A 20,307-nucleotide genomic window follows, 5' to 3' on the forward strand; every position below is an offset into this window, starting at 1 on the left:
TAGCCTGGGTGAGGGGCTGAGGGCTGTCTGCAGGCTGGTCAAACCCCCCAGCAGGGATCCTCACCCCTTGAGGGTGTGGCCAGCCTGGGTGAGGGGCTAATGGCTGTTTGCAGGCTGGCCACGGCACCCATACACCCAAGCTCCCAGTGGAGGCTGGCTGGAAGCAGGTATCTGGGATTTATTTATCTTCTATAATTGAAACTTTGTTGCCTTTAGCGGAGACCACAGCCAACAGGGCAGGCAGGAAGCTTGGCTTCCTCCATCGCCAGGGCAATCAAGCCTCCTGCTTGCTCCAGCTCCATCGCTGTTGGCCACCATCTTGGTTAGGTTAATTTGCATATAGTCGCTCTGATTGGCTGGTGGGCGTGGCTTGAGGTGTAGCAAAGGTATGGTCAATTTGCATGTTTCTCTTTTATTAGATTTTAATACACACACACACTAGAGGCCCACTGCACAAATTCGAGCAAGGGTGGGGTCTGGCCAGCCAGGCCTGATCAGGGCTGATTGGGGTGAGCCAGCCGGGGGGTTAGGGGGCGGGGACCACAGGCTGTTGGCAGGCCGGCCCCCACCCCTGATCAGCATGGGGAGATCAATCAGGGGCAAGGCAGGGCTGGCCAGGGGGAGGGGCCGCGGGCAGTTGGCTGGCTGGACTCGCCCCCTGATCAAACTCCCGGTCGAAGGGACAATTTGCATATTAGCCTTTCATTATAGAGGATATTCTTGCTATATAACCAGATGGTCAAGGACCATCAGGTGAAATCTATCTTAGGCAATTTTTAAAAGCTTTATAAGGTTTAAAATATCAGGCATTTTATTTTTATAGTTTTCTTTCCAAATATGAGCTTCCCAAGAATTTATAAAAGTACCTTTAAAGATTAGAAAGATATCTTTCTGTTCCCTCATGAACAGAGTTCCTGACAGATTTAACGAATTCAAGGTTCGCCAACTAGGCCTTTCTTTTAAAAACAGCATGCTTCCTCTTATTTTGCGTGAGAGGAAATGCTCTCACTCACTCCTGTCTACAGAGGTGTAATTGGTGTCAAAATGTTTGTTCACAGGTGAAAACACATAACCAATTAATTCCTAATAAAGTAAATGTAAAAATATCAAATATATATATATATATATATATATATATATATATATATATATATAGGCAAAGTAAGTTTAAGCATTAAGCTGGTATATACCAATAATGAGTGATAAACTGTACATTGTAGAACTCTTATTACACCAACTATGTAAAAGTTTCTAAAGCACCCAGACATAAGCTAGTAGCTTGAAATATCAGTGCGTGTAATTTTGCCAGTTTGTAAGCTGGATCAACTATCATGAATTATACACATATGATTCACAAAATAATATGGTTTTGTTCGTTCTGAAGAAAAGACATCCCTTCAGTGAAAGAACAGCAGATCTATAGTAGTCTATCATCAGGACAAAATATACGTTGAAAGAATCTAATGTCACAAACTCTAGGAAACTGACAACAGGCTCTAATTCATTTAAGTTGTTTGCTCACACAGCAAAATTGGATATATCTAGGCACAAAGTCAAAGAGAACACTAAAATAGCAAGGGATGAATATACTATATACTACGAATATACACACTTTAAAACAACAGGTCTTTGTTATGCTCAATAACTATTTAAATCTAAAGGTGGACAAAAAATAAAAAATAATCATCTATGTTAAACAAGATATAAGTATTCTTTAAATGGAAAATGGAAAGATACCTGCTGTGTTCTGTGTACACACTTAACAGCCATCCACTTTTGCTCAGAGCTAAAAGGATATTCAGTTTTTCTGATATAATCCTGTTGAACTCCATCAAGACCCATCTGTACAGCACAAAAAGAAAGTTAATTCTCACCAGCATGTGACTATTTTTTCCTTTAACATGAACAAGGGTCATAACTTGCAGTTAGGCTAGCTAGAGATACATGGATTATTTTTCAAATAATGGTGACAGAACAGCAATATTCCATCTATATATACCGTATTTCTCTGAATAGCAGTAAACATATTCAACATGAAAGCCTGGGTGTTTAGATAACTGGACTATACATAGACTAAGTCTTCAACACTGACTATATTAAAACCTCTACTGACTCAATTCTGGATAGAATCAGGAGACAACAAAAAGTACTCAACCAATACTGAGCATTTACTTTTATACTGAATAGAAATTTCAAATTCAATTCTTCACTCCTTAGGGATTCAACTCTTATCTTACCTGTTGCTCCCATTCTACTCCCTTATACCCTCACCCTACCACTGATATTCTGACTACTACCAATGTCATGTAGCTGTTTTCCCTCCAATACCCTTTGCATTTTCCTCCAAATATTCAAAAATATTTTTTAAACTACTCTAAAACCTAGTTCATTGCTTTTGCTGACTTTTTGTTGTCTACTGAAACATGTTGAGACACTACTTCCTAGCTTTCAAAAGTCCTCCAGAAACTGACCACATAGTCTATTTAACAATCCCCTGAGTTACTCAAACGCCTTCCATTTCATCCAGGTTAACCAATTCACAAGCCAAAAATCCATTCTATGCTTACTTATTACTCTATGCTTTTATTTGTGCTTTTTCTAGCTTACCTACTATCTAAACCCTTCCTATCCTTCAAAGCCCAGGTCCCTAGTCTGAATTGGCGCTGTTCTTATGTTTAGGACTTAACTATCTACTATCTTGGTCTGCCTTTTATTTGTTCCGAGCACATCAGTATTAATGTCCTACCTACAATGTGAGTCCCCCACCCATATGGAACTAGTTTCATATTCTTTAACTCTCAAAGAGATAAAGTTAAGTATAACATAGTAAATCTTGTTAACAGATTCAACTTTTGAATGTCTTTTATAAAGCTACTAGAGGCCCAGTGCATGAAATTCGTCCACGGGTAGGGTCCCAAAAGGCTGCTGGCTGCAGGCTGGGGTGTTTCCCTTCCCCTGGCTGCCTGCCGCTGCTGGCCCTGCCCCCAGGTCGAACTCCCAGTCAAATTCCCGGTTGAGGAGACAATTTGCATATTAGGCTTTTATTATATAAAGCTATATACTATGTTATTTTAGTTACAAGGAGAACAAATGATAACGAAATGCTACTGTCTGTTAAAGAAACATATATTCTAAAAATATCTATTTTGTTTTCTAAAATTAAGTGTTATAATAGCCAACATTTCAATATTGGATTCAAGTAACCTCATTTAGAGGCATATTCTATTTCACAAAATCTCAAAGTGTTCTAATTTCTCTTAAAAGTAGAAATTTTATTTTTATTTGAGAGTGACAGATTAGACTTTTAGATTTCTCATTTAATCAAATGTAGGACTTAGGAGAAGAGATCAACTGAAATAGATAAAAGGGTCACTGAAACAGCACCTTATCTCCCTAACACAAATTCTAATTCTGGACTCATTTTAAGAAATAATGAAGAGACCCAGCCTGTATGGCTCAGTGGTTGTCAACCCAGGAACCAAGAGGTCACTGGTTCAATTCCCAGTTAGGGCACATGCCCGGGTTGTGGGCTTGATCCCCAATAGGGGTTGTGCAGGAGGCAGCTGATCGATGATGTTTCTCTCTCAATGATCTTTCTATCTTTCTATCCTTTGTCCTTCCTCTCTTAAAAAAAAAAAATCAATAGAAATATATTTAAAAAAAATAATGAAGGGAAAGGGTCAACTAGAAAAAGCTGATTTCTCATGATATCCTTAGTGATTTTACATGGAAATACTAGAGTGTTGGCCTTAACTCATTTGAAAGTCAGTATTTATCAGCAGTAACACACACAGAGTTTTTCACAAAAACACTCTAACCAGACAACAGAAATATGTCATTAGAAGAAATCCATCACTGTTTTTTGCATTTAAGGGATAAAATTATACTGAAAAAGCTCTATGCTTTTTATTTCCAGGAAGACTAAAACTGGTTCGCAAAAGGTAGTAAAAACAATGTACCTAAAACCAGTAACACTGAAACTGATGGCCTCACATTCTCTCATAAGGGTGGTATTTTATATGACAAAGAAGAGAGATTAGATACATACCTTCATTGCAAGAGCAATTAAGGCTCCTTCTGTTGGCTTCCCCATTAGAGTGTCATTTCTAATTACAGCATCGTTGCACACACAGCCCGCCTAAGAGAAATACACATAAACTATGAACCCCTCACTGTGTCCTAAGTCATTATAAAGAAAGTCACCTTCTGCCCAGACCAGTGTTGCTCAATGGGAGAGTGTCAGCCCACCCCCCAGAGGGTCATGGGTTGGGTTCCTGATCAAGGGCACATACCTGGGTTGCAGATGTGATCCCCTGCCCCTGGTTGGGGTGCATATGGGTGGCAACCAATCTATGTGTCTCTCTCACATCAATGTTTCTCTCCCTCTTTCCCCCTACCCTTTTCACTCTAAAAATTAACTGAAAAAATATCCTATGCTGAGGATTCACAACAACAACAAAAAGAAAGTCACCTTCTCAGGGAATAAATGTTTACCTCAACAATTCTGCTAACAGCTGGGTTACAGAATCCATGAACAACATCACCATCGACAATCACTTCTCCAAATGAATTGTAGCCAACTCCAGTAACCTGGGGAACATAAAGTAGGGTCAATAATATAATCAGTAGACAGTGACAATACCTATGAAAAACAATATCTATGATGAATTATATTCATTTCATTTTATACATCATGACACTTAGCATGTATACATAAAAAGCATGTAAATTAGTCTAAAAAGCATTTAGTTAATGAACTATAAATTCCCATTTCTGCCACAATGAGGAACCTTTAGTTAATAATACTAATAATTAAGTATAATAGTTAATTTCAATAATGTATAGTATATCATAAGAAGAAACAATATGATCGTTAATATAATCAATATAATCTTATTGTTTCTATGTATAGTATACTACAAAACATGAAAATCACTATATGTAAGTGAGCTTAAATTTATAAAACATCCTATATAATAAAAGGCTAATATGCAACTCGACTGAACTGCAGAATGACTGGTCGCTATGACGTGCAATGACCACCAGGTGGCAGACGCTCAACACAGGAGCTGCCCTCCAGTGGTCAGTGCGCTTTCAGAGGAAGAGCGCTGCTCAGCCAGAAGCCGGGTTCACAGCTGGCGAGTACAGCGACGGTGGCGGGAGCCTCCCTGGCCTCCACAGTAGCACTAAGGATGTCTGACTGCCAGCAGTTGGACATCCCCCGAGGACTCCCGGACTGCGAGAGGGCGCAGTCTGGGCTAAGGGACTCCCCTCCCACCCAAGTACACAAATCTCATGCACCAGGCCTCTAGTTATATTAATAACATACTACAACATACAAAGTATTCAAGTCCATTTCCAAATCTAACATTCATCACAAACATAATGTAGACAAAAGCAGAATTCTTTTTGCAAATATGCAGGCTCAGAGATATTAAGTGATTTATCTTAGCACTTCCAAACTACTGTAACAGCATATTACACACCAGTTTTAAAAATCAGAAATTGAGACAAGCCATATATTTACACGATATGGCTAGAACAAACAAAGCCAAACAAAAGTTAAATTTCACAATAAAAATAAGACAGTTTAGAGAGAAATTACACATGGTTAATGCTTGACATATGAAATTATGGGCTTAAAATAAAAGAGAAACTTAAATCCTCTACCTTCCATACCTGAACCATATAAGCACATATAACCCCAATGATCCCTCTGAGTCATCTAGAAAAGGTACATTTAATAATATAGCATTGAGTACCCTTAACAAAATCTAAAACCCTAAATATCAATAGTTTCATTGTAAGGCCTATGTAAAATGGACAAGTGATGTCCATTTGTCTAATGCTTACTTTGCTCGATGAATTGGTTGTTAATGCATTTTAAAATACTGTAGCCATCATAAGTAGTGTTAATGAACATTCCAGGCAGAAATGTTCCTGCCAAGAATAGGTGAGACTGCAAATTGTCCTCACCCAGCTTCAAAAGTAACCAATGCACATACACTGATGTGCACTTAAAAGACAGCCAGTATATTTCTAAGATAATGTAATTCATCTATTCAGTTATTCTTTCAACAAGTATTTACTGCTATGAGTCAGGCCCTGTGCTGGGCAACAGAGTTCTTACACTATTACAATTTATAGTACAATAAGAACAGCGACAAAAAAAATTACCTGGCCTAAGGGTTAGAAGGTATGAAGTTTTATTTTTAAAAAACATGTAACATAGGGCTATTTCTGGTTGGTCAGCTTTTCTGAAGAAGTGGGGATGAAACTAAGGTGCAAAAGATGAGGAGGTATTAGACAGTCCTAAGCAGTGAGAACAGCAGCAAAGGTTCTAATATAACAGTAATTTTGTCCCACTGAAAGAACCATAAAAACAGTGTGTTTGATACACGGAAAGCAAAGGGGTACATATAAGATTAAAGACGGAAATAATGGTCATAACAAGAAGGGCCTTGAGAGACCACACTTCAGGATCTTGGTCCCAAGGGAAAGCCACCGAGGCATCTTAATTTACAGAGTGACATACTCAAAGTTTGGTTCTAAAAATCCCTCAAGGTGCACATAGAGCAAGGACATCAAAAGTCTGGTGATGAATGGATGTAAAGGTGATTAAAAGAGAGGTGTCAAGCAGGATTAAAAGTTCTTGGACTGTATAAGTGGAGTAAGATTAAGACTTGGTAAAATCACATGGGAAGGAGAAAGTTCTGCTGCTGACTAAAGTACAACCATCTTGAAGTTAAGACTCTGGAACAGTTAACAATGTTAAATACCAAGTTTCTTAACAAAGAAATACTGTTGTTAAAAGAATCTATAAGAGTACCTCAGCATGCAGACCATCTGAAGTAAATATGTGAGTAACAGTCATTTCATTCTTCGTCAGTGTTCCAGTTTTATCTGAGCAAATGACATTACAGCAACCTAAAGAATAAAACACAGGTCACCAAAAGTCAAGGAGAAATACAAGGTCACATTGACAACAAATCCAAGATTGTGGGAGCCTGCCCTGCTTCTCTGAATTTTGTACAAATCAAGCTCATTGATAATTTTAGACTGTTGACTCTCATCATGTTTGCTTCACTGTAAGGTAGTTTCTGAAATTAAAATTAAAAATTAGATACTGATAAATGTTGAAAATTTTCTTATTTACTTACAGTTGAATTTCATAATGCTATTCAATATTAGCTTTATATAATAATCTACATAATAAAAGCAGAACAGAACGACCAGAATGACTGGTTGGTCGCTCAATGCCGGAGCTGCCCCCTGGTGGTCAGTGCACTCCCACAGGGGGAGCGCAGCTCAGTCAGAAGCTGGGCTCACAGATGGCGAGAGCAGCAGCAGTGGCGGGAGCTTCTCCTGCCTCTGCGGCAGCGCTGGCGGGAGCTTCTCCTGCCTCTGCGGCAGCGCTAAGAAGCAGTGAGCACTAACCGGTTTGGCTCAGTGGATAGAGTGTCGGCCTGTGGACTCAAGGGTCCCAGGTTCGATTCCGGTCAAGGGCATGTACCTTGGTTGTGGGCACATCCCCAGTGGGGAGTGTGCAGGAGGCAGCTGATCAATGTTTCTCTCTCATCGATGTTTCTAACTTTCTATCCCTCTCCCTTCCTCTCTGTAAAAAAATCAATAAAATATATTTAAAAAAAAGAAAAAGCAGCAGCTAGCCAAGCAGTAAGGAGTATAAGCCGGCAGGAGGACATCCTTCTAGCAGACCAGGATCCCTCACTCCTTACCGCCCGCCTGCTCGCTGCTCTTTACTGCTTGGCTCCCTGCTCCTTAGTGCTGCCACAGGGCGGGAGAGGCTCCCGCCACTGCCTCTGTGCTCACCAGCCGTGAGCCCGGCCTCAGGGGGATGTCTGACTGCTGATTAAGGCACTCAGACATCCCCCAAGGGGTCCTGGACTATAAGAGGGTGCAGGCTGGGCTGTGCACGAATTTTGTACACCGAGCCTCTAGTTTTATATAATACACTTAGAGGCCAAATGCACAAAATTTGTGCAAGAGTAGGCCTTCCTTCCCCCAGCTGCCAGCACGGCTTCCCTCTGGCACCCGGGACCCAGGAGCCGGGCTTTTCTCCAGCCGCTGGCAGGCACCCAGGACCCAGGCTTCCCTCCGGCTTCCAGCAGGCACCCAGAAACCAGGCTTCCTTCATAGTCCCAGCTTCGTCTGGAAGGTCGTCGGTCTAATTAGCATATTACTTTTATTATTATAGATTTTTCTAGAAAGTTTTAAGGGTGCCTAAATATAAACCCATAATTTTTTAAATCAGTATTTGAAGATATTTTACCTTTTCAATAATAAAATGCAAACTAGAATTTAAATTCAACAATCTTGGATTCCCAAATTTAAAGAAAAAGTTTCACAGCATATATAAAGTTATCACAGTTTTCTATCGCATATAAAGTTGTATCATAGCAATGTAACTTGTATATTTACTGTTCTTATCAATGAATTCTACTTAAGTATGACCTTTTAGGATCTATAACTATCAATTATCTTTCTTGAGCTGCCAAAAAACTCTATTTTACTCCAAGGTTTCATCTGTTATATAGATTTTTTAAAAGCATGATTTAAGAAATAGAACATTCCATGATGCAAAAAAATTTCTCTGACAATTACCTGTCCTGAAGGATACGCATTTTTAATTACTTTTTGGTTGCTAAAACCATACTCACATTGCCACAATGCAAACACCACAATGCAAACCTCTAAGACAAAAATTATAAAACCCAAAGATAATTCACTCTTAGTGTAAACTAACACATCATTGTATAAGCAAGCTCTTCCCACAGACTTACTCAGAGTTTCAACTATAGGCAGTTTTTTCACAATGGCCCTTTTCTTCACCATTCTCATAACACCAAGGGCTAGAGTCACTGTGACCACAATGGGAAGACCTTCAGGAATTGCTGCTACAGCCAAACTGTAACCAATGTATATATAGTATTAAAGTTTAAGTTAAATAGTAACCACAACAATAATTTCAATTGTCTGTTACTTAAAAGAGTAGCTAAAAAAATGCAAAATTAATACTGTCAATACCCAAAAATAGCCTCACAAGAAAGGAAAAGTGAACATTTACTGGACACCTACTAGTTGTCAGGTTAAGCAGTGGTTAAAGAATATAAGTTCTGACATCAAATTGCTTAGATCTGTACCCCTAGCTTAACCAATTTTTACCTGTGTGGCCCTGAGCTATTATTTCTCCGGCTCTGTAGTTTAGTTTCCTCATCTACAAATATAGATAACAATAACAGATGTTCAGAGAAAACTTGTCCATGAGTGTTCACAGCAACACTATTCACAACAGCCAAAGGGTGAAAACAGCCCAAATGTCCATCAACTGATGAATGAGAAATTGTGGTATATCCATACAATGGAGTATTATTCATCCAAAAAAAAGGAATGAATTACTGATACATGCTCAGCATGGATTAACCTTGAAAACATCATGTTAAGTGAAAGAAGCCAGACACAAAAGGACACATTTCCATTTATATGAAATATCAAGAATTAGCAAATCCATATAAGGCAGTTTAGTGGTTGCCAAGGGCAAGGGAGACAAGAATGGGGATGATTGTTTAATGAACAGAGTTTTCTTTTGGGGTGATAAAAAAGTTCTGACAATAGTGGTAATGGTTGCACAACATTATGAATATACTTAACTGCATTGTACAATTTTAAGCAGTAAATTTAGGGTATGTGTATTTTATCATAACAAAAAAATTAATCACTTCATTGTTTCCCTTATAATATAAAAATAATCTCTACTTACTCCATTTCAAGTGTTATCTCTTGACTCCACTACAGATAAAGAAATATACATTTCTATTCCTCATTCTAACACTGTTCTCTCCTATGTTTCTACTTCCCAATTTCTATACTTAGTTTTTTTATATGATCTAACTTGATATCATTAGCAATCAGTTCTATAACCATAATTAACTTTTCATGCTTTATTTACAGGTTGATTATAAAATTGAAAGTCAATGAATAACACTTGCAATACCACTGCCTAAACAGTGTACACTGTGAAGTCAAGAAATATGTGTTATCATTAATACTTCCTTCTCTCTTTTGAATTATTTCAAGTTCAAATAGAATTCTCTTTTCTTATGCTTTCATTAGCCCTCATATATCAGGAAAACTAGGCATCATCATTTACAATCCAGATCCAATAGACCTTTTCATGCTTTTATATTTAAATCATTTTATGAATAATATGCATAAGAAAATGAATTGTGAAAAATTTCACTTGAATATTAACGATATTCCTCAATTTGAAGGTATATAGATAGATAGATAGATAGATAGATAGATAGATAGATAGATAGATAGATCTGAAATGGGCAATGTCCTTTATTTTTTAAATATATTTTTATTGATTTCAGAAAGGAAGAGGGAGAGAGAGATAGAAATATCGATGAGAGAGAATCACTGATTGGCTGCCTCCTTCCTGCATGCCCCACACAGGGGACCAAGTTTACAACCCGGGTATGTGCCCTGACTGAGAATCGAACTGAGCCACACCAGCTGGGCAGAGCAATGTCCTTTAGATGCAACTAACTGCTCATCAAGTGTTATAAATGACCACTAACAAACTGAACTACCCAGCCAGAGCCTTAATCCATTGATTTTTCTCTAATTCTTAAACTATTATTTCCTACATTTATTTTCTTTAGATGCCAAGGCAAGTTTCACTCTTAGTTTATACCACACACATCATCATCATCTTCCTTTCTTTCACCCTTGTTTTTCCGTAATTCATACAAGGATAGGTAAGGAATAAATTCTGATTACCTGCCTATCTATTTATAATTAACTGGATTGATACTTTAGCCAGGACTAGATTTAGACTTAAAATCATCTCCCCCCCATACTTTCAGAGTACTGCCCCGTCGTCTTCAAATGTAATCCAATGTTGCTGTGAATGATTAATAAAATTCTTTCCCCCTTCTGTATTCATTAAATCTCTCGCCCTGTTCTCCTAGTGAGCTGATAAAAGGTAGCATGTCAACTATGTTGCGAGGCAACACCTCCTGACTGATAAACTGTCTATGGACTGGGAGAATTATAATTATTTAACAGGAAGCCATAGGTTGGGTTTCCCAAGAGTAGTGACTCATAACTAACTAGACGTGTTTCTTGCAGGCACCATGAAAAATGTGTTTCCAGAGATACTGGCTCCTGTGGAATATGGAGCATTTTAACCCAGTGTAGTTCCCGCACTCAGAAGGTCATCTCATGTTTTGCACCTAAGCTGAACTGCACAAACTGTTGCAAGGACTCTCTCAGAAGAGGGATGCCTGAAGTTGCCTGGCTGTGTTTGATTCCAGGTCAGGGCACATACCTGGGTACAGGTACCAGATGAGATCTATAAAAGTCTTATGAGTAGAAATGTTTAATAGAGCCTAAAAAGACCCTGTGATGGGAACGGCAGTTGCTAATTTGAAGTCTGATACCTGTCTAATTAGACTTCCTTCGTAGATGACCTGACTTGTTTTTTTCTTTTGTTTCACAATGACTGAATTTAGTTGGGAGTTTTTTTCATCCTGCTGAGCATTTGGAGAATCCTTCCAAACTATAAAGATTCATGTCTCACCTCAGATTGAGAAAATGTTAATGCATCATTTCGTATATAATTTCTTCTTACCACTTTTTGAAACTTCTATTAAATATGGTAGTTATTGAATTATTCTCTTTGACACTTTTATCTCATTTCTGTTTTGAAATTTTTACTCTACTTTTTGGGGGGACCTTTCAGCTGTACATTACACCCCTTAAATTGAAATTTTAATTTCAGCAATCATAATCTTAATTTCTAGAAGTTCTTTTTTTGTTCTGTATACTTTTCTATAGTAATCTATCATGAATGCAGTTTCTTCACAAATCTCTGAAAGTACAAATGCTGTTTACTTTTAATTGTTCTTCTATTTCTTGATTTTTTTTCATTTTTGCATTAAAATTAATTATTCAGTTTCTATATGTGGTCCTTCTTTTTCATGCTGCTAGTTTTTATTTGTCAATCCTTAACTCTATTTACATATGAAAATGTAATAATGGGTTGATATTACCAGACATCTAATATAGGTTTTCTCCACTGTTATATGTTTGTTTTAATTCATTTCAATATATGAATTCTGAATTGTTTAAGTAGAGGTACTATACGGTATGTGCTCATATAATACCTCCACAATGGAACATATGCTATACTTACCAGAGAAATGAGAAGAGCAAAAGAGACTTCCATTTATAACCATTAGAACTTACCTTACACTAATAGTAAACATTTCCAGGATATCTTTTCCTAGTAACCAGCCAACCAACATGATGATACCTGCAACAGAATCAAACAGCAATTTTTCTTTTTTATATAAAATGACTTAGGCATAGAAGGGATAGAAACTGAGGGCAGCAAAATACTCCTTGATATTAAAGGGGAAAGTATACTAGGAAGTGATTACAAGATTCTACAAAAATGTAGTAAGCAGGAGATATTAAAGTTAATGCTGTGATGCACACATGCACACAAATACTGTACACACATTTTACCTTTTGTTGCCATTGCTAGTACCCGTCCCTTAAAGCATAATATCTGCGAACTCCCAGTATAAAAAAAATAGTACTAGTACTTTCATACAATAAAGGGGGAAAAGGTCACATAAGACATATAGGTCTTCTACTTATTATCAGCTTTGCAACAATAAACCCAGAAACTTTACTTCTGGTAACTCAATATGCATACAATCCATATTAACCTTGTATTACAAACAAAGAAGTATTTAGGACTTGGCTCAAAGAATGATGTATCTTATCTAAGACATCTAAAACTGCTTTAATATTTTAAAATTACTATTTTTATGGTATTTAAAAATAAAAAATCAACTAACATAAGTGAAACAACTGATTTCATATTCTCTGCTTTAACCTTTGTCTTTGAAAAAAAGGGGTGCAAAGGGTGCACTGCTGTTTTTATGAAGAAAAATATAGTATAACCAGAGTTTTAATAAAGCAACTTCGAGATTGTATTCTAGATCAATATAAATATTTAAACAAGTTTATCTTCATCTTTCTAGAACTGCAAAATAATGCTCTAGATCATGACCTTCTAAGATCCTATCCCAAATACTCTCCTAACAAAAATAAATTATGGTCAATGAATTATACCATATATGTATGTGTATATGTTCCTATATGTGTGTGTGTGTGAGTAAAACTGGAGAAAAATTTCCATAACATTAAAATAAAAAAGAACTGATATCCTAATTATACAAAGAGCTGTTACCAATCTGAGACTCAAGCCACAACAAAAGAAGGGCCAAAGAAATAGACTGGCAGGTCATAAAAATGAACCAATACACATATGACAAAGTGTTCAGTTATTCTAATATTGAATTCTGAAGAAAATAATGAAAAGTCTTTTATTCCCCTTTAAGTTAATGACAACAAAGATGGCAAGAATGCACAATGGATACTATACAAATTTTAAATTTTTTTTAATGAGCATCTATTTAATGACAAGATGTTTATGACAGAATAAGTGAAATAAAAAAAGTAATCCATAATTCAATACTATCACATTTCACTGAAGACAAAAAATACTGTTTACAAAAATGCTCTTTAATTATAGGAATTAAAAAGAGTTCTGGTTGTGTGTGTTTTTTTGTGGGGTGTTTTTTTTTTTCAATTAGCAATAATCGTGCCTCAAATAAACCTCACTGGCTACGATACTGCCACTGCACAAAACTAAACAGAGTTCTGTTTCATCTTTGTAGAAAAGAACAATGCTAAGGGATAGTTTTGTAATTTTTAAAAAGTAGTAATAAAACTAAAAATTAGTAAATTAATTAAATGAATAAATGTATGTATGCATGTATGTAAACTACCCCTTCATACTAAAAAAAATAAAAACCTAAGTAAATATATGAGATACATACTCACTCTTCTCTTACCTATTATACCAAAGGAGTAAAAGGAAAGCTGCTTTCCTAGGAGGTCCATGCTCTTCTGCAGAGGGGTTTTCGGTGCCTTGACGAATTGGAAAAGCGCGTAACTGCAATTAGCTAAACTCAGTGAGATACACTAGGTGCCATGGATTTTGTTAAGTGCTTGATACACCCATGCTAGTGCTTAACACATACAACTCTCCCTTAAGGTAAATATGACCCCCTTCACTGAGGAAACTGAAATATGTGTTTATCTGAAAAGGTCCATGCTCCCCTCTATGCCTCTCTTTTGAGGAAAAACCTATTCTTCCAATCAGCTTCTCCAGGACTTCATTACCATCATTGCCCCTTACATTTCCCATCTTTCTCCTTTCTGTAGCCACAAACATGCTTGTAACCCAAATCTTTCTGCTCTGTTGGTTCCTTGATCTGCTAATGCCCTTCTCTAGCGGTCTTTTCACTGCCAAGCTTCTTAGAATGGTTATACACTGCATCATGAATACTAGAGTCTTGGCATGTTACCTGGGAAATCCACATGACCTAGGGAGAATATATTTGTAGAAGGCAACTTCTTTTTTATATATAAGAAAGTACTTTAAATAAAAGAACTAATCTTCAAAATCCGTAAACAAGAATATCTTCCAGATTATTTTACTTTGGAATCTTTTTTCCCATTACTTGGAATTATGTAAAGTTGGGAATTTTGGTAGAAGACATGCTCTGAGGTACAAATATACTATTTAGTAATCTTTAAAATTAATATGATCGCTCTGGCTGGTGTGGTTCAGTTGGTTGGGCATCGTCCCTGCACCAGGAGGTCGCCAGTTCTATTTCCGGTCAAGAGCACATGCCCAGGTTGCAGGCTCTATTCCAGGTAGGAGAGGGTGGAGGGGGTACAGGAGGCAGTTGATCAATGTTGCGATCTCACATCGATGTTCCTCTCTCTCCCTCTCCCTTTCTCTCTCTAAAATTCAGTAATCTATTATTTTTTAAAAAAAGGTAATATGATAAAGTTCATTTCCCAAAGATTTCACCCTATAAATAAGCTAAAAACATTTTTATCCTACAAACAAAAAATAAGTATAAAAATGTTTTAGAATATAAACAATGCCAAATCAAGCCCTTCTAATCACAGGCTTTCCAATTATGTTTTTAAGCATAGACAACTGAGTGATATTCTGAATAAAAGTTTACTGTCATAATACATAAAATAATCTACCAATATTCTTTTTTCTTTACTTACAATGAAGAATGTCAGATTTGAAACGAATGCATCATTAACAAAGTACTCACTTCTTCTGCTTGCATCATTTTAAAAACTTCTCCAAATTCAGAATTTTCTCCTGTTCCAATGACAACACCCTAAGGGAAAAAACAGCAAAATATATTTACATTCAGATGGAATCCTCCCTCAACAATAACAATAAAACCTTCATCCCATTTTTCCAAAGTCTTGCCTACAGTAAAGATATGACATACAGATCCAAGGGTCCCTTAGCAAATGTTACTAGAGATCATTAGTATTTATTTATACCTTGTGATACAAACCTTGAAAAAAATTTTATTAAATTTACTTTTGACTCAATTTTGAAGCCCATTTTTATATTAATATTTCTGAAATTTTAATCTTATACTCAACAGAGACATTTAAAGTAGGATATCTTTGTCTGCTCAAATGCTACTGAATGATGCCTTTTACATCTGTGAAATATTAGACTCCAGAAACAAAATATTTGTAATCAATCATTAGGTGAATAGTATGCAGCCAGTACCCTATCAAATAAGCTCAAATTATATTTAACTAGTAATGAACATATTTATAGCCACTATTTCTATCTTTAAAAAAAAGAACAAGTGCTGAGGACTATTGAGGACTCTGCCTTTAAAGGATGCATTAGATAATGGCAGAACTGTGGACAGATATTATACCTCAGGGGCTTCTCCTCAGCCTCCCAAATAGCTGCCAAGGGTTAGATTTAATTCTGTTGTTTCTGTCTAACATTTTTTAAAGATTCACATAAAATTAGCAAAAAAGAAATGAAAAAAATGGTTGAAAATAAAAAGGAATCGCTATTTTCAAAACAAGAAAAAAATTACCTTTGCTTTGCCACATCTGACCAGTGTTCCCATGAAGGCAATGTTACTTCTTGATGCAAGATCTCCATTAGTCGCAGCCAGCTGAGGAGCTGTCAACTTAGAGCAAGGTGTTGTCTCTCCTGTCAAGCTGGACTCATCAATGGAAAGATCCACAGACTTGGGGAACATAAAGCATTCCATTACATTCAAGGATGAAGACTATCTGTGCTACATTTAACATCTCGAGAGTTTGTACCCTCACTTCTTCATCATATATCCCCTTTTCTATTAATTATCCTAGCCTTTTATCATATCTAGTACTCTAAAGTAGAAGACCAGATAAGTACAACCATATTTAAAAATTAAGCTGTCAACAAAATCCAACATGCAAAATAGAATGCTGTATCATGAGACAAGACTAATCTAAATTTCAAAATACAACTAGAGAAAAAGAGACACTTAGCAGAGACTTAATCTTTAGTGAAAACTCAACTCTCATGATAAAATATTATTTCCTAATTTTGCCATGCCCTAAAGTTCTGAAAATGTGTTTGGCAGATTAAAACCAACCACAACAGAATGAGAAGTATGAATAAAAGGTATAAAAGGTACTGAGAAAGAAATCATTTCATCATTTGGGCTCAGTTTTCATGAAATTCTTCCTGGTATCACTGTGTCCTCATCCAGGTGCAGTGATCCACCTGGCCCCAACTATATTCTCTTGTCTGTTTTCTTTAATCCTTCACTGCCCCTCCTCAGGTTCACCACTGGCCATGCTGGACGCAGTTCAATCTACTAACAATTTCTTAGCTACTAACAATTCCAATAAGGCAAGTACTATTATTGTTATTATTATCCCTATTTTATAGACACTTTAAAAGATTAAGTAATCACCCAATATCACATAGATAGTAAGCTATTGACATAAAAACCAAATGTTGACAGATTAAGTCCAGTTTCTTTCAATTACTTAGCAGATCAATTTGTATATTATTTCTCCTCCCCAGTTTTAGAACTACTTCTAAAAGAAATTAAGCAAAGATATATTTTTAAAGTTATATATTTCTGTGACTTAAAAAAGTCAAACAGAAATGTTATTTTATTGAACAATCTCCTCTTTAATGCTTGTTACAAAAATCAGAACTTCATGTTAATTTTCTGAGCTCTTAATTAGAAAAGAGACGTGCTAATATTTAAAAGCAAACAAAACATGTATACATCTATTGAACTCCTCTGAGGAAGGTAAAATTTGTGCTTTCCCACCGAAGACTTTTTACTTTAAATGTAAATCTTAAGAATAAATACTAATATTAGGTGGTTATCTATAGGGACAAGGAGTATAAAGATAATGACTTTTTAAAAAGAGAAGAAATGCATGGATTTATTGGCTCCAACAGTAACCTAGCTCATAAGTGTCAGCCTTAGCAGTGTAATAACCATTTGAGAGTGAGAATTTTTGTTCAAATCAGATTTTCCTGCAGACAAAAAAAGGCATATCATTTTTAGCACAAAAGCAATCAGTCTTATTGAGTGTACAAATTGATGGGGAGGAACCAGGGGCTTTGGATCCTTATCTTTTTTTTCTATATAATTATAAATTCTTAAAACTCAAATGACCAAGACTATATTATCAATAAAATTTGTCTAAATTATACAACCAACTTAGAAAACTGCATAGATCTCAACTGTCTGTTGAACAAGAATATTTTCTAAGTTACAAGTTATTTTCTCTTAATGGTGATTAGAGTTTTCACAAGAAGCAGTTCTGAAGGAAAGGAATTCATTTCAAAGAAGAGTGGTATTTAATAAATTAGGCAACCTATTACAGTTTAACAAGGTCACAATTTAATTAATCTGAGAGGATAGTACAGTCATTTATTCATTTCATTCATGAGAGAAAGATAGGATAAAATGAAATCAAAGAACCAGCCAGTTTCATACCACCTAGCCACAAGTTTAAACCAACAATTTTCAACCTTTTTCATCTCAGCACATACTAGTAAACTAATTACTAAAATTCTATGGCACATCAAAAAATATTACATTTTTGCCTGACAAAAAAAAAATAGGTATAATTTTGATTCATTCACACCAGACAGCTATTGTTGTGTTGGTTGTTGTCCTTTTTTAATTTGGCAATATAAGGGAAGAGAGGTCAGTACCCCTGACTAAACAGATATTGCATGTTTTAAAAATTCTTATGGCATAACAGTTGAAAATTGCTGGATTAAACATTAAACCTTCAGGAGTTAATGAATAGGAAAACTGATTATATTTCACTTTCTCTTCATTCTTCCTCAGGCACTCTGATGTGAATAAGATACAATGCAGCTTAAAAGTCAGAATACAAAGAAAAATAGAAATGCATATATAATTCACAATCTGAATATTCACCTACAGAATAAAAACGGTTGAAAAACTTCAGGATTATTCCTATAAAACATTAGGCAGAAAGTAAATGTCAGTCACAAAGGTTTCCTGAAAGACAAAGTTGATTGCTTTTCATTATAGTTAACTAGAGGCCCGGTGCATGAAATACATGTGGGCGGGGGGGGGGGGGGCCCTTAGCCCAGCCTGCACCCTCTCCAATCCGGGACATCCCTCTCACAAACCAGGACCGCTGGCTCCTAACTGCCCCCCCTCCTCCGCCAGCTTGATCACCCCCTAACCGCCTCTGCCTGCCAGCCTGATTGCCCCTAACTGACCCCCCTGCCAGTCTGGTCACCCCTCACTCGCCCCCCCACCGGCCTGGTCACCCCCAACTGCCCCCCCGCCAACCTAGTCTTCCACAACTGCCCCCCCCCACTGGCCTGGTCGCCCCCAACTGCCCCCCCCCCACCCCGCCAGCCTGGTCGCCCCACTCAGCCTGCTGTTTGGTCATCTGTCCGGTTGTTTCTATCATGACGACCCCTGGCTTTTTATATATTAGGATATGGAATAATTGGAAGCTACAAATAGGTTATCAAACTAAAGAACATCTTGGTATATTGTATGTTGCCAAGTCAATCACCTCTCTACTCTAGAATTAAAAATAAATCAGAAAGTTTTTCCTCCTGAAAAGAATCTTCCAAAATATTCATGTGCAGCTACCTGATCATGATAAAATTTCTTACTTTTGCTTTTAAAAATAAGATTCCTCTTATTATTTATTGAAATGAATAAAAATGTAATTAAAAATTCTTCACATGCTCTAGCTTATTAAAAATCAGAGTCAAGCAAGTATTACAAACTACTAAAAAGACTACATGAAATGGACTTCATCCCATGATAAATGCTTGCATAAATTGCTAACTTTCTGATGTAAGTACACAGATTCAACTTAATCGCTGCCAGTAATCCGAAGGCCAGCATTCAGTTAACAATGATTTTGAAGATATTTCATTAAGAATTAAAAGAAACCAAATTTCAAAAAGGGATTTATTTTTGCAACAGTTTTCTTTCCTACTAACATGAAATGAGAATTTTAAATAAACACACTAATTAAGTCTTATTTCTAACTCTCCCATGTTGTCTTTTGAAATTCTAGTGATTTAGTGAGAAAAAAGGTTACTTCTTTTCAGCATTATAAACATGAATAGAATTCCTCAGCTCACACTGTTTTACCACTGAAATATCAAAATAAGACAACAGAACACTAAGTGGAGATCAAGATTATACTATCTAAGAGAACAAACACTCCCAGTGCTCTTAGTATGGAGTGGCTTGCTGAGTTTTGTAATAATAATACAGTTACAGAAATATACATCATGGTTATATCAATTAGTTTTTAGAGAATAGGAATGTTTCTAAATTCCATAAACATACCATACAGCTTTTTCAACATTCTACTCAATTTCTTTCAACAACTAATTTAAAATCTCCACTTCCAAAGTTGTTCTTTTTTACAAGTCTGTACATAAGTTTAATAATTCAGAAACTTTAAAAAGCAAAGTTTCAGTGACAAATCACAGTAAGAGGGGAAGCAACATACTATAAATCAATTTATCAAGTTTACCTACCAAAAGAATACATTGAAGTTAATATAAAACTTACAACTCAGGAATAATGTTAAAGAAAACAGTGGAACAGGACACTCAAAGAATTAGTCCTTCCACTAACAGTGGTTCTCAACCTTCTGGCCCTTTAAATACAGTTCCTCATGTTGTGACCCAACCATAAAAGTATTTTCGTTGCTACTTCATAACTATAATGTTGTTACTGTTATGAATCGTAATGTAAATATCTGATATGCAGGATGGTCTTAGGCGACCCCTGTGAAAGGGCCGTTCGACCCCCAAAGGGG

At 36.4% G+C, this 20,307-nt stretch overlaps 1 protein-coding gene and 1 pseudogene across 10 annotated transcripts in view; both read right to left on the minus strand.

Annotated features, from left to right (window-relative positions):
* The window catches only part of ATP2C1 (ATPase secretory pathway Ca2+ transporting 1), a 131,153-nt gene that overhangs the window by 44,086 nt on the left and 66,760 nt on the right, over window positions 1–20,307 (minus strand). For 9 of the 10 annotated variants that reach the window (XM_059663975.1, XM_059663979.1, XM_059663977.1 and 6 more), the window contains 9 exons: window positions 16,047–16,202; window positions 15,243–15,311; window positions 13,956–14,031; window positions 12,274–12,340; window positions 8,802–8,926; window positions 6,830–6,927; window positions 4,495–4,590; window positions 4,049–4,138; window positions 1,738–1,842 (listed from right to left, as the gene is read on the minus strand). In XM_059663975.1, the coding sequence (XP_059519958.1) occupies window positions 1,738–1,842; window positions 4,049–4,138; window positions 4,495–4,590; window positions 6,830–6,927; window positions 8,802–8,926; window positions 12,274–12,340; window positions 13,956–14,031; window positions 15,243–15,311; window positions 16,047–16,202 (882 nt within the window). The remainder of the gene's footprint in view (window positions 1–1,737; window positions 1,843–4,048; window positions 4,139–4,494; window positions 4,591–6,829; window positions 6,928–8,801; window positions 8,927–12,273; window positions 12,341–13,955; window positions 14,032–15,242; window positions 15,312–16,046; window positions 16,203–20,307) is intronic. The other variant, XM_059663978.1, reaches the window with a different exon arrangement.
* LOC132215967 (U4 spliceosomal RNA) lies at window positions 13,596–13,751 on the minus strand (annotated as a pseudogene).

Source organism: Myotis daubentonii, chromosome 14 (assembly GCF_963259705.1).
Source record: "Myotis daubentonii chromosome 14, mMyoDau2.1, whole genome shotgun sequence".
Lineage (NCBI taxonomy): Eukaryota > Metazoa > Chordata > Mammalia > Chiroptera > Vespertilionidae > Myotis > Myotis daubentonii.